This window comes from Carcharhinus amblyrhynchos, chromosome 1 (genome assembly GCF_965287045.1).
Source record: "Carcharhinus amblyrhynchos chromosome 1, sCarAmb.v2.hapA, whole genome shotgun sequence".
In the NCBI taxonomy this organism is placed as follows: domain Eukaryota; kingdom Metazoa; phylum Chordata; class Chondrichthyes; order Carcharhiniformes; family Carcharhinidae; genus Carcharhinus; species Carcharhinus amblyrhynchos.
This window is the reverse complement of record NC_137324.1, coordinates 118590400-118604876: the sequence shown is the minus strand read 5'-3', so window position 1 is coordinate 118604876 and position 14477 is coordinate 118590400. Positions and strand designations below refer to the sequence as shown.

Below are 14477 nucleotides of genomic sequence, written 5' to 3'. Positions count from 1 at the left end.
TGTTTTGTCTGTCCCTGATCTGTTTATGTACATCTAATACCTCTGCCTCCAGTCCCATTCCAGACTTTCATAACATATAATAATATTTTCAAAGATAACATACTGTTTTCATGAACCAACTTTAACCTCAACTCTAACAGAATGAGCTAATAGCTAACTTAGCACATCTCTATTGCAAAATCAGCTCCAATGTTGCAAAGCTTGAGAAGGATTTGACAGAGCAGTGGATGTAGCACTGGAATAATTGTTCTTTGTGTAAGCCAGCTCATGAGTAGCTCTTAAGAGTCTTAGTTACAACTTTTGAGTTTCTGGCAGTTTAGGGCAGTGAACCTTCCTCATGTCAGTGAGTGTCAAATAAGCCAGCAATATCCAACTTCCTAAAGGAACCTTGTAGTGAGGGCAGGCACTCAGGTGATCTGACTTTTGTGCTTTCCCTTCAGAGAGCCCCTGGAAATCCATCCTATGAGCTAGGTTTTGATGCTCCTGGAGGCAACGTTGTCAAATAAACATACTGTTTAACCATATACCTGATCAACCAAGTATGCAAATCAGTGAAATTCAGTACAAAAAGGATTTGGAAATGTGAAGACACCAATGATTTTTGTTTTCATTTAATATTTGCAGCGTTCTTTTCCATTTTCAAGCTGTTATTATACCAGTATTATTTTAAAGTTTATTTATTAATGTCACAAGTTGGCCTACATTAACACTGCAATCAAGTTACTGTGAAACTCCCTAGTAGCCACATTCCGGCGCTTGTTCGGGTACACTAAGGGTGAACTTAGCATAGCCAATCAGCACGTCTTTTGGACTGTGAGAGGAAACTGGAGCACCCAGAGGAAGCCACACAGACATGGTGAGAATGTGCAGACTCCGCAAACTCAGTGATCCAAGCCAGGAATCGAACTTGGCTCCCAGGCGCTGTGAAGTAGCAGAGCTAAAAGTAGTATTTTTTTTGTCATACGCACCATATCCAGAGCCTGGATTTCCTGTAAATTATACACTTTTGCTTCATTTGGCTCTCCATTAATCAAACTTTTGCTTTGGGGAACTGATGGTCTAATCTCCTCAAACTGTAAAAGAAAGGCACTGCAATCATTAAGAGAAAGTAATATCACTACAACATACCAAACTTGCATGGTTTGTGATTGTGGAAGAGTGCAGTGTAAGTAAGTGTGTAAACCACCATGGTCAGGTTGAGAATACAAAAGACACATTAGACTAAAAATCTGATGGTGCTGCATCCATTTACAGTCATAAAACGATATCTAAGCAGTAGGCCTACCCAGGGTCTGCACTGGATGCACACTGGCCACCATATTGGTAAAGGCTCTAGTATTGACTTGAAACAGGCAATAGACCCTTTTTGTGTGCAGCTGGAGGTCTAATGCCTGCTTTAGTCCCCCTTTTCAAAATGTGTTAGTAACTGACTGCAGTACAAGCAGTACATGCATTACTCAGTGTTCTCAGCCATTTGACAGCCATTATTTTCACAAGATCTTGTATGGGTCTGTTATGGACTAATTATTAGAAGTTGATTAGCAAGAATAGTCAACAACAACTCCATTTTCATTGTATCATGCAACAAATAGGATGTTAGAGGGTACACTAGACATTAGAGGGCCTTGACCATCCAGCTTGCCTTTTATATTAATGTAGATAAAATGATACTTCAGCTGTTATGCCATTTATGTTTGTAGCAAAGTATTTATTTTCTTATAATCTTAACCTGACAGAATCAAAGCACTTTACACAATGAATTTCCTCTTGGAGAATGGTGACTGTAAATGAAGCAGAGTTGCTGTCACCAAAACAAAGAGATTGTCGCCACAAGCCCCTGACACAAGTATAAATAGACTGCAGGCTTGGCACTAGAAACAGCCAAGATTGTCTTGTTGTCAAGGACTGAATGGCTCAACCTATCCGTGCAGCCGTTGATTCAATTTTATTGTTCTGCCCTTATTTGCCGGGGCAGGCACTCCCCAGGCATGCATCATCTGTTATACAGTCGTGAAATATAACTTCAAAAGGAGTGTTAAGGTGGCACCAGCTCCTATAGAAACCTCTCATTACATAAATTGAATAGTTTCAACAGAATTCAATGCTTGAGCTTATATTACAATATGCCTGTGGCATTGCAATGTATGTACAGTACCCTCAAACTCACTTTCCCTCTCACTCTTGCAATCTTTGGCGCTTTATACAAGTCACTGCCTCCAATATCTGTGCCAGCCCTTTGTCCCTCTTCTGGTTGTTCATATTGAACATGGGTAGCATGGTGCCACAGTAGTTAGCATTGCTGCCTCACAATGCCAGGGACTCGGGTTAAATTCCAGTCCCAGGTCACTGTGTGTGTGGAGTTTGAACATTATCCTATTGTCTGTGAGGATTTCCCCTGGGTGCTCCAGTTTCCTCCCACATTCCAAAGATGTGTGGGTTAGGTTGATTGGCAGTGCTAAATTGCATGTAGTGTCAGGGGGACTAGCAGGGCAAATATGTGGGGTTACAAAGATAGGGCCTGGGTGGGCTTGTTGTCAATACAGGCTTGATGGGCAGAATGGTCTCCTTCTGCACTGTAGTGAATCATAGAATCATAGAACCCTACAGAGCAGAAAGAGGCCCTTCGGCCCATCGAGTCTGCACTGAACACAATCCCACCCAGGCCCTACCCCCATATCCCTACATATTATACCCACTAATCCCTCTAACCTACACATCCCTGGACACTAAGGGGCAATTCCTTAGCATGGCCAATCAACCTAACCCGCACGTCTTTGGACTGTGGGAGGAAACCAGAGTACCTGGAGGAAACCCATGCAGAAACAAGGAGAATGTGCAAACTCCACACAGACAGTGACCCAAGCCGGGAATCAAACTCAGGTTCCTGGAGCTGCAAAGCAGCAGTGCTAACCACTATGCTACTGTGCCGCCCTTTGATTCTATGATTTATAGTGATTCAATGATTTATTCATGTCTCAATTCTCTATTTCTCTCTTGCTTCTTAATGAGCCATTTTCCTTCCTTGGTTATGCATATTTTGTTTTCTTTCTTGGCATCTGCACTTTGTCTCACTATTTCTTCACCTTCCCTGATTTATTTCTCTTTTCCTTTTCTCTGTTGCTGAATTAAAATGTGTAGTTGATAGAAAGACACCTGATCACCTAGAGAGCTTAACAAGAGGAATTTGGGGAAAGACTCCTAGCCTTCCAAATGTGTCTCTCAGGCACATTTGAGAGGAGAGTACTTGAGTGGAGTGAGTAAGCTAAGTTCACTGACCATTTTAGTTGGACAAATTAGTGACAGCCCAACTCAAGCATTAATTAGTTTTACCTTTTTCTAGTTCATTCACGAGAACTGGCTGTTAATTACTTTCTGATCTCTGCCAATGGCACCAGAAGCAGCTGTTATAAAGGTTTTGAGTTAATTTATTATTTTTAATTTTAATTTTATTGCCTCAGATCCATTTTGTACCTTCCTATAATGATCTGACTGAGTTTGGAACCACAAGGATCACAGTGGGCAAGGAAAGTGGAGTTAATGCCACATTCACATCTTATTGAATGGTGAAACAGGTTTAAGGGGCCAAATATGCTTCCCTTGCTCCTATTTTTTATAGTCTTCTCATGCTGTTATGGGATGTCACTGGATGAGCATGTGCAGGTACTGGTCCACATCACTCCAAACTACTCTGCATATGTAATGCTTTATTGCACAAGGAGTTAATAAGTAATACAAAGTCTGATAAACCAATGCTTCCTAGTAAGAAAGACAATACTGGACAGCAAGACAGACACAACCTTCTGTCAGTCCCAAACTGAGCACAGTACAGACAGGACAAATGGGGTGGTTCACTCCTGTTGAAAATTCAAATAGCACTTGCATCTAAACAGCATCCCTAACACAGTAACTATCTCAAGAAGCTTCTTAGTGGAAAAGTCAATGTAGGGCAAGAATAAGAAAATCATAGAATCCCCACTGTGCAGGAGAAGGCCATTCGGCCCATCAAGTCTACACTGCTGAAAGAGCATCTTACCCAAACCCCCCTTCCTTGCCCCCATAAGACTGCACATTTACCATGGCTAATCCACCTAATCTACACATCTTTGGACACTTCGGAGCAATTTAGCATAGAAAGTCACTTAACCTGCACATTGTTAGACTGTGGGAGGAAATGGGGGCACCCAGAGGAAACCCACACAGACGAGGGGAGAATATGCAAACTCCACACAGACAGTCACTCGAGGCTGGAATTGAATCCAGGTTTTGGGCGCTGTGAAGCAGCAGTGCTAACCATGCTGTGCTTTTAGTGATGAATTCCAGGACTCTCCCTAACATCCAGCAGAATTTCATGGGAAGATGGAGAAAGCCTGGAAAAATGGGTTCAGTGTCACTGAAATCACGTTATAGGAGGTTCTGATCCACTCTTAATTGCTTGTTGAATAAGCATTCAGACAAAAAAAATTGGTGGTTTCAAATTGAGGTTTATACATGGTAGATGCCTCCATGTCTAATGTGGTTGAGAGGATGTTTGTGGGCAAGAATGGGACTGTGGGACACATCCCAGGTGATGGTAAGGATGAGAGCAGAGAGTATTATATGCTGTATTATGCATTGTGACAGTTCAAGGACAAAGTGAATAAGTTTAGTGCCATAAGGATAGTGACAAATCGCAGGGGAGAGACGTTTGGCTTTATGCTGTAATTAATGATACACTGAATATTAAAACAGCCTTTTTTGTCTTAACTGAGCAAAACATCACAAAACTCTGACCAATCATAAAGTCATAGATTCATAGAGGTTACGGCATGGAAACAGGTCCTTTAGCTCAACTTGCCCATGCCACCCAGTTTTACCATTAAGCTAGTCCCAAATGCCCACGTTTGGCCCACATCTGTCTAAATTCTTTTCAAAAGACAAAATTGTACCCACCTCTACTACTATCTATGGCAGCTATTTCCAGACACTCACCACTCTCTGTGTGAAATAATTGCCCCCGGACCCTTTTGTATCTCTCCCCTCTCACCTTAAACCTATGCCTTCTAGTTTTAGACTCCCTTACCTTTAGGAAAAGATGTTGACTATCTACATTAGCTATGCTTCTTATTATTTTATAGATCCCTATAAAATCACCCCTAAACTTCCTACCCTCTAGGGAAAAAAGGCCCAGTCTATCAAGCCTCTCCTTATAACTCAAACCATCAAATCTCAGTAGCATCCCAGTAAATCTTTTCTGCGCGCTTTCTAGTTTAATGATATCCTTTCTATAATAGGGTGCCCAGAACTATACACAGTATTTCAAGAGTGGCCTTTCCAATGTCTTACACAGCTTCAAAAGACATCCCAACTCCTGTATTCAATGTTCTGACCAATGAAGCCAAGCATGCCAAATGCCTTCTTCACCATCCCGTCCTCCTGCAACTCCACTTTCGTAGAAACATAGAAACTAGAAGCAGGATTAGGCCATTCAGTCCTTCAAGCCTGTTTTGCCATTCATTTTGATCATGTCTGATCATTGCATTCAATATCCTAATCTCCCATTTCTCCCATATTCCTGATCCCTTTAGCGACAAGAGCTATATTTAATTTCTTCTGGACATCAGACAACGTTTTGTCTTCAACTATATTCTGTGGTAGTGAATTCCACACATTCACCACCTTCTGGGTGAAGAAATTTCTCCTCACTTCAGTTCTAACAATGACCCCTAGTGCTGGATCCCCACCATTGGGAACATTCTCTCTGAATCTATCCTATCTAACCCTGTTAGAATTTTAGAAGTTTCTGTAAGATCCCCTCTCACTCTTCTAAACTCCAGTGAATATAATCCTAACCAACTTAGTCTCTCCACACTTGATGGACCTGTCATCCCAAGAATCAGCCTGGTAAACCTTTGCTGTATTCCCTCTATAACGAGGACATCCTTCCTCAGATAACAACACCAAAACTGCACACAATACTCCAGTACTCATCAATGTCCTATACAATTGCAGCAAAATATCCCTATCACTATACTCAAATTCTCTCACTATAAAGGCCAACATACCATTTGTCTTCTTTTTACTGTCTGCTGTACCTGCGCGCTTACTTTCAGCGACTGAAGCACGCAGACTCCAAGGTCTTGTTGAGTATGCATCTCCCCCAATTTATACCCATTCAAGTAATAATCTGTCTTCCTAGTATTGCTATCAAAGTGGATAGTCTCACATGCATTTTGTTTGCTGTTCCAAATCATGAATATATAATGTGAACAACTAGGGTCTTGGCATAGATCCCTGCCGAAGCCCACTGGTCACTGGCTCCCAATTAGAAAAAGACCCACTTGTGCCAACTCTTTGCTTCCTTTCTGCTAACCAGCTTTCTACCTGCAATTCCATAGTAGTCTGTTACGTGAGACTTTCTGAAAAGCCTTTCAGAAGTCTAAATAAACCACATTCACTGGTTCTCCTCAGTCAACTTTATTAGTTACTTCCTCAAGAAATTCCAATAGGTTTGTCAAGCATTACTTCCCTTTCTAAATCTAAATGGACCTTGTCTGATTCAAGGAGACATGAGCCTGTATTCCTAGATCTCTCTGCTCTATAACTTTCCCCAATGCTCCTACCCTGGTTCGAGCTACCAAAATGCATCACCTCGCATTTATCTAAATTAAACTCCATCTGCCATTCATGAGCCCATTGGCCAATTGATTAAGATCCTATTGCAATCCTAGGCTAGCTTCTTCACTGTCCAGTATGCCACTAATCTCGGTGTCATCTGTGAACTTACCCTCCATAACTTAGCCTTCACAAATCCCTTCATAATACTTCAGTAAATCTCTTATGAATTCTCTGTCATCTTGAAACCCTTCTGAAAGTGGGTCATGCAAAATGGGAACACAATATTCCAACACGAGTCTAACCAACGATTTATATCCAAATTTGTTTGTGGAAATCACCTTCTTATATAGTTCGTCCAGTTTGGATTTCAGATTTGCATTTCCTTCCACTTTGTCCACTTCACTGTTAACTTGCTGGTCAAACTGCTGAATGGGGTCTAATGGACAGCAACATAAAAAGGAGCATATTTAGATTCTTTGAAAGAAATATTGCATACTATAAAGTAGAGAAAAAATCAATTACGCATATTTCATAGTCCAAAAAACAGTGCAGTGGTAGCAACATTTTAAGAATCATCTGTTACATTTTTAAATGATCAAAGATGGCAGCTGGAATTTTACCTTCTTGCCTGCATGAGGTTTGTAAAATCCCATGTGAGGCCAACAGAGAATGCATTAAAATTATGGCAGTTATGTCTGCGTGGGTTTCCTCTGGGTGCTCCGGTTCCTCTCACAGTCCAAATGTGTGCAGGTTGAGGTGAACTGGCCATCCTAAATTGCCCCCTAGTGTCCAGGGATGTGCAGGTTAAGAGGCTTAGTGGGATAAATATGTGAGGTTACAAGGTTAGGGCGTGGGTTGGCGCAGACTCGATGGGCCAAATGGCCTGTTTCTACACTGTAGGGATTCTATTGTGTGTACAGATAAAGGAGATGTCCTTCCCTTTCAGACACAGAAACCCAGATTTCTGCAAAATGTAGCAGATTTTTTTGATGTGTGGATGAGCAAGATGCAGGAGCTCAGACTTCTGGTCATATGAAGGAAGCAGGGTATTTGATACCTAAACAAAAGTAAATTAATCGTCTGAGATACGGACTGTTGCTCAGTGCAGGATATAGTAATAGTCAAAATAACTATGGGAACTTTGCTTTAAGATAAGTCAGGCTTTTTTTAAGAAACAGAATCTGTTGGACACAGATAGTATCTCTGAAGAGAAAGATATAGTATATGGGCTGAATTTAATGTTTTTGACGGTGGACCTGTCCACTGACTGGAGAGCTGGTGGTAATCCTGCCACACTCATTTGTAGCAGTCCTGTCAGGAGTAAATCCCAGCCAGGCAGTTCGCAGGCTGCTGTCAAGGTTCTTGTACCCTAACAATTCCCACAGGAATTTCTCATGCAAGGTGGTTGTCCCACCTCCCGAGCTGTCGGTCGATCTGAGGCTGGCAAACCTTCACTGCCGGTAGTCCAAACCTAGTCAAAGAGACAAGGTGGGGGGAAGGAGATTGGTGTAAAGTGAAAGGATTATTTTCCTGCAGGTCCATCCCTTGCCACTGACAAGTCCCTCCATTAGACACAGTGTGCCTGAGGAGGAGTGACAGTCAGGCCAAAGGCACACCCACCAAGGTTTACCTGTCCGTTTGCACACATGATATCGACCCATCTCCTAGTAATCAATCAGCAGAACTGTGATGAACCCCTTAAGTGGCCACTTAAAGACCACAATTGACTTTTGGGTAGAAAGACCATTCTCGATCCTTTCTGCCTAGAGTTAATTGAGAGGAGTCAGGTAGGTGATGGACTCACTACCCAAGATTTCCTGTCTTGATATACAAGCAAATCCTCTTCCCACCCTCACAGCTACTGCTTCCCATCCCGCTCCTGGGAGAGCATTAAATTCTGCTCAACGCTTCAGTTCATGAGCCTAAAACACTACGATTCTGGCTAACTCGCTGAGTGTTTCCAGCAGTTTGTGTTTTATTTATATGTTCAGCATCTAGAGTATTTTGCTTTTATTTACTCATTTCAAGGCCATGACAGATATGTGACACTGAGACAATAATATGATTTCAGTTGATGTCAGACATCAAAATCAAATGGTCTATCAAAAGATTGGAAAAGTAGAGTTCAGACCTATTTATTTAAGCCTTCGCCATGGTCAATCTCATCATTATCTGTTAGATCATCAAAGTAAAGATAGATCTAAGATTGAGCTTCCCTGCTGCATGCTGCCTTGATTAAAAGAGAGAAATAACCAGATATCACAGAAAATTAATCTTCGACATTGATTTTAGATTTTATTTTCTTGGTAGAAAAGAAGTTGTTCTCTGCATGCCAACTATTGTATGATTAGCTTCTTCTATTTATTAACTTCCATGAGATCATCGTGTAAATTTTGAATCGAGTAGTTTTACCCAGAATGTAACGGTGTGGTATTGGCTGCTCTTTGGAGGAGACTGAATGTGAATGGCAGGCATCCCACATGCTATCCAATGTGTTATACTGCCTGCTCATTAAAAATGCCTTTCTTCCGTGCTGCAAAATAAAACCATTGGGAGGAAACCTGAACTGAAAAATGATTTATATCTAACATACAATTTTTGGATTAACTATATGGTAGTCGTGATGTGGGGGAGGTTAGTATTGGTCAAATCAATCATACTGTGGCTTTATTTTATCTGTGGTATCATATTGTGTGATAGTAGTTAACTGGCACTCCATCACACAGTGCCCACCCATTCAAACATGAAAATAGCAATATTTGTGAAGAAAAGGATGGAGGAGGTATCCAGATAGAAAAATGAAATATAGCTGAATAAAAAAATGTATATATCTTCAAAGAATGCAGTTGATGCTTAAGCTACAGTTGTATGTAAATGCGACTTTAGTTACCATGGGGACGATTCTCCCAGCATACTGTGCTGCTTGAGCAGCACAACGGGCCAGGAGACATCAGCAGAAGCTGTTTTGTGGGCTTCCAACTGGACGCCATGGCCTCCATGAGCCTCCCAGCCTCAGATTTCCAGAAATTGCCGCAGAGCTGATTACAACATGGTAATTTTGATTTCCATTTCATTAAATCCCGGGCTGGCTAAGTCTCTAGGCCCACTAGCGTCTTCCCCTCCATGCACTCTCCCCTCTCCCTGCACCCTGCCCCCCATCTCCGCTGGGAGCGGTTCACTACAGCACGGTTACTATTGCTCCCCACTAACAGGGAACAAGCGGTCTGCCCCTGCTGGAGGGAAGACAGACCTTTGAGGTCCCCAGGAGGTTGAAGGTAAGGGGGAATGCCCCTTGATCAAGGCCAGCCTGGCACCCCGGCACTGCCTAAGGGTCAAACTGGTACTGCCCAAGGGGCACCTTGGCATTCCCATTGGGCATTAGGCAGTGCCAAGTGGGTTGGCCTATTGAGGTGGGGCTTATTAGGGGGCGAGCGGTCGTGGGGAGGGGCGCTCCTGCTGCCACTTGCAATTGGGATCGCAGGCAGAAAGAGGGAAGAGGTGATCAAGGCTGGCTATCTGTGTGGGGGGTGGAGTGGAGGGTCAGGCTGACAGAGGATCAAGACTGTCTGGGGGACCGGGCGGGGGAGGGTGTCAGGGCAGTTTGGGGGGGGGGGGTGCGGTGGTAATCTCATGATCGGGGCTGGCCAGGTGGGTGGGTTGTTGGGGCTGACCAGGGAAGGTGGAGGGAATCGGGGCTTGCCCAGAGGGTCTGGGAGGCCAGCAAATTGTGGGTGGGTGGGGGGTTTGCAAGGCCAGCGACGGGTGGGTGGGGAAGTTAGTAGGCCAGTGATGGGAGTTTTCAGGGCTGGCCAACTATCTGGAGGCCTGCAATGGGGGGAGAGGGGGGAGTTGGTAGTAGTGGTGGTGGTAGTGGGGGTGGGGTGGGGGGGGGATGGTTGGGAGGAGGAATTGGTGGTGGTGGCGGGGGCCCTGTGTATCTGCTGATTACTGCCCTGACAGACCAGCTCGTACGCAGCAACCCACTTAGCACTATGCTCCCAGCCTCTTGAGGAAGAATAGGCCCGGCTGTTTGATTTTTAGAGGAAATCTTGCTAGGGCACTCTGTGATGCACTGGTGAGTGTTGGAGATTCATTTTGGAAATCACACTTAAAAAAAAAAGCAGGAATTACTCCCACTTTCCTGCAAATTGGGGAGTTCAAATTTTTTTGGGAGAATCCCAAGACCATGTCTCGCAAAGTTAATTTATTAGCAGCTTGGTGCTGTTTTACTCTTTTTGAAGCAGATGGGTTTCTAATTTGTTGAGTTTTTTACCGGATATCAATCTTCAATCTGTCATCTTGTAATTTAACCTTCACTTTGACGCGATTATTTTCTGTGTTGCATAAAAGGCTCTTTGCCTTGTCTGAGAAGTTCATAAAGCTCTATTGACTGATCCAGTACACAGGAACAAGAGGACTGTTCTCGTGAATGTGGCTCTCAGATGTCTCCCTGCTCATACCTGACACACCCTGAGTTCTGTGGGAGCTGCAGAAAGCTAATCCCACTCAATTCCCAGCCTCTGCTCTCTGATCAAGCAACAGAGTTAAAATTACAGATTTTATACACCAAACTGTCAGAAGAATGTAGGAACGGGCAGAAAAAAGAGCCAAATGTCTTTTCATTTAGGTCCGTAATCAGAACTACTCAGACTTTTCTTAATCGCCTGATAAGAATCCAATAGCAGCATTTTGCTGATAAACCAATTGTCATTTAATGAGACAACATCACTATTGAAGCTACCTTCATTCCTATCTTTTGCCAAAGTCACTAATCCGGGTTAGCAACTGTCACATGGAGCTGGCCCCAAGAGCTGGGGGCACTCTGCATGGGTGGCACAGTGGTTGGCACTGCTGCCTCAAAGCACCAGGAACCCGGGTTCAATTCCAACCTCGGGTCACTGTGTGGAGTTTGCACTTTTTTTGCCGTGCCTGCATGGGTTTCCTCCAGTTGCCCCAGTTTCCTCCCACACTCCAAAGGTTAGGTTGATTAGCCATAAGAACATAAGAACATAAGAACATAAGAAATAGGAGCAGGAGTAGGCCATCTAGCCCTTCGAGCCTGCCCCGCCATTCAATAAGATCATGGCTGATCTGTCGTGGCTCAGTTCCACTTTCTCGCCCTCTCCCCATAATCCTTAATCCCCTCGCTTATCAAAAACCCATCAACCCGCGCCTTAAAAATATTTAGCGAGGTAGCCTCCACCACTTCAACGGGCAGAGAATTCCAGAGATTCACCACCCTTTGAGTGAAAAAGTTCCTCCTCAACTCCGTTCTAAACTGCCCCCCCTTTATCTTGAGGCTGTGCCCCCTGGTCCTACTGTCCTTTCTGAGCGGGAAGAGCTATTTAATTTAATTTAATTTAAATTAATTTAATTTAATTTAATTTAGCCATGCTAAATTAACCCTAGTTTTTGTGGGGGGAATAGCTGGGTTAAGGGGAAAGGGTGGGATTGTAGTCACTGCCAAATGGGCCAAATGGCCTCCTTCTGTACTGTAGTGATTCTATGATTCTATTCTGTGATTCTAGTGATACCGCTAGCAGTGGCCACTATAGCCCCATAGAGAACTGACTGGGTATCCTTGAAGTAGGGTTGAGGAAAGGCAGGGCCAGATAGCCAGGCCTCAGTGACCAGGGTGCAGGAGAGAACTGGGCTGCTGACAGCTGCCAACACCTTTGCCAGTAAGGTGGTTACTTGCATTGGAGGCCCAGGCAAGAAGACACTCCCACCCCAGAATCACTGCAAAGTCACTAGCTCCCCTGGCAAAGTTGGGATCTCCCATGTGGGCAAAGTGCCCACAGCAGCAAGAAGTTGTTCTTGGTCGGCCAATGAAGTGGTTTAATTGGTCTTCGAGTGGCCGCCTGAACTGCTGCCTTTCCTATCACTGTTAATATGGCTTTGCAGCAGGTAGACATCAGACCACTCTCCCCTGCCACTCTCAACCTGAAACCTGCCTCACCATTTTGACAAATTTCTGTACACCCAGCCTGTCTCCAGAGGACCTGGAAAATGCCAGCCACGATGTTTGTGCCCTTTGCCTTCAAGACAGAATGGAAGCAGTTGGCCCAGCAGTTAACACCCAGACCGTCAGTCCAACATAGAACATAGAACATAGAACATTACAGCGCAGAACAGGCCCTTCGGCCCACGATGTTGCGCCGACCAGTTACAAAAACAATGACCCACTAGCCTATACCAATCCCTTTTCGTCCATAAACCTATCCAGAGATCTCTTAAACGCCCCCAAACTAGACGCATTTACAACTGCAGCAGGCAGGGCATTCCAATCCCTCACCACCCGCTGGGTAAAGAACCTACCCCTGACATCCGTCCTGTAGCTACCCCCCCTTAATTTAAAGCCATGCCCCCTCGTGCTAGCTTTCTCCATCCGAGGAAAAAGGCTATCACTATCCACCCTATCTAAACCTCTAATCATCTTATATGTTTCAATAAGATCCCCTCTTAGCCGCCTTCTTTCCAACGAAAACAACCCTAAATCCCTCAGTCTCTCCTCATAGGACCTCCCCACCATACCAGGCAACATCCTAGTAAACCTCCTCTGCACCCTCTCCAACGCCTCCACATCCTTCTTGTAATGCGGGGACCAGAACTGCACACAGTACTCCAAGTGCGGCCGCACTAGAGTAGTGTACAGTTGCAACATTACACTGCGACTCCTAAATTCAATCCCCCTACCAATAAACGCCAAGACACCGTACGCCTTCTTAACAACCTTATCTACTTGATTCCCAACTTTCAGGGATCTATGTACACACACACCTAGATCCCTCTGTTCATCCACACTATTCAAAGTCCTCCCGTTAGCCCTATACTCGACACATCTGTTGCTCCTACCAAAGTGAATTACCTCACACTTCTCCGCATTAAATTCCATCCGCCACCTCTCGGCCCAGCTCTGCAACCTATCTAAGTCTCCCTGCAGACTATGACACCCTTCCTCACAATCTACCACACCTCCAACTTTGGTGTCATCAGCAAATTTACTAATCCACCCAACTATACCCTCATCCAGATCATTAATAAAAATTACAAACAACAGTGGCCCCAAAACAGATCCCTGAGGCACACCACTCGTAACCGAACTCCATGATGAATATTTACCATCCACCACCACCCTCTGTCTCCTATCTGATAGCCAATTCCTGATCCAACTTCCTAGATTACCCACAATCCCATACATCTGCATTTTCTGCAGAAGCCTACCATGGTGAACCTTATCGAACGCCTTACTAAAATCCATATATACCACGTCAACTGCCTTGCCCCCATCCACCTCTTTGGTCACCTTCTCAAAAAACTCAATAAGGTTAGTAAGGCACGACCTACCCGCTACAAAACCATGCTGACTATTTCTAATCAATTCATTACACTCCAAATAACTATAAATCCTATCCCTAATAATTTTTTCTAAAACCTTGCCCACAACAGAAGTAAGACTCACCGGTCTATAATTCCCGGCAACTCAATGACTTCATCCAGATGGTGAAGATGAGTGGACGCACCTACGCTTCACATCTCAGACCCAGGACATGCCACACACTCACACTGCTTAATGCAGCACACCTTCATCATTCACCCAGCAACACACTCATTCTTATCCAGACTCACTAGCTGTAAACACACCACACTTCCACAAATCTACAGCTATTCAGCTGTGGCAAGCACATTTCTCCACAGTCACTGACATTCTCCTCCCTCTTGAAGGGTAAGGTGACCCATATAAGGACAAGCCAGAGGGCCAGCTGAGGATCAACATGCCTGCACCCCCTCAGTGCCATGGAGAAAATGATGCAACAAATGATTTGGATGGATGCCACTGAACCAACAGTATACCTGACACACCCTGAGTTCTGTGGGAGCTG

The 14477-nt window shown here is 44.1% G+C and overlaps 1 protein-coding gene and 1 long non-coding RNA gene across 3 annotated transcripts in view; one reads left to right on the top strand and one right to left on the bottom strand.

Annotated features, from left to right (window-relative positions):
- The window catches only part of LOC145344407 (uncharacterized), a 1015876-nt gene that overhangs the window by 361944 nt on the left and 639455 nt on the right, over nt 1–14477 (top strand). The window lies entirely within an intron of this gene.
- Nucleotides 1–14477, bottom strand: part of LOC145344371 (uncharacterized) — a 56400-nt gene that overhangs the window by 24110 nt on the left and 17813 nt on the right. The window contains exons 3-4 of one of the 2 annotated variants that reach the window (XM_080191509.1): nt 6933–7030; nt 969–1073 (exon numbers count right to left, since the gene is read on the bottom strand). In XM_080191509.1, the coding sequence (XP_080047635.1) occupies nt 969–1073; nt 6933–7030 (203 nt within the window). The remainder of the gene's footprint in view (nt 1–968; nt 1074–6932; nt 7031–14477) is intronic. The other variant, XM_080191502.1, reaches the window with a different exon arrangement.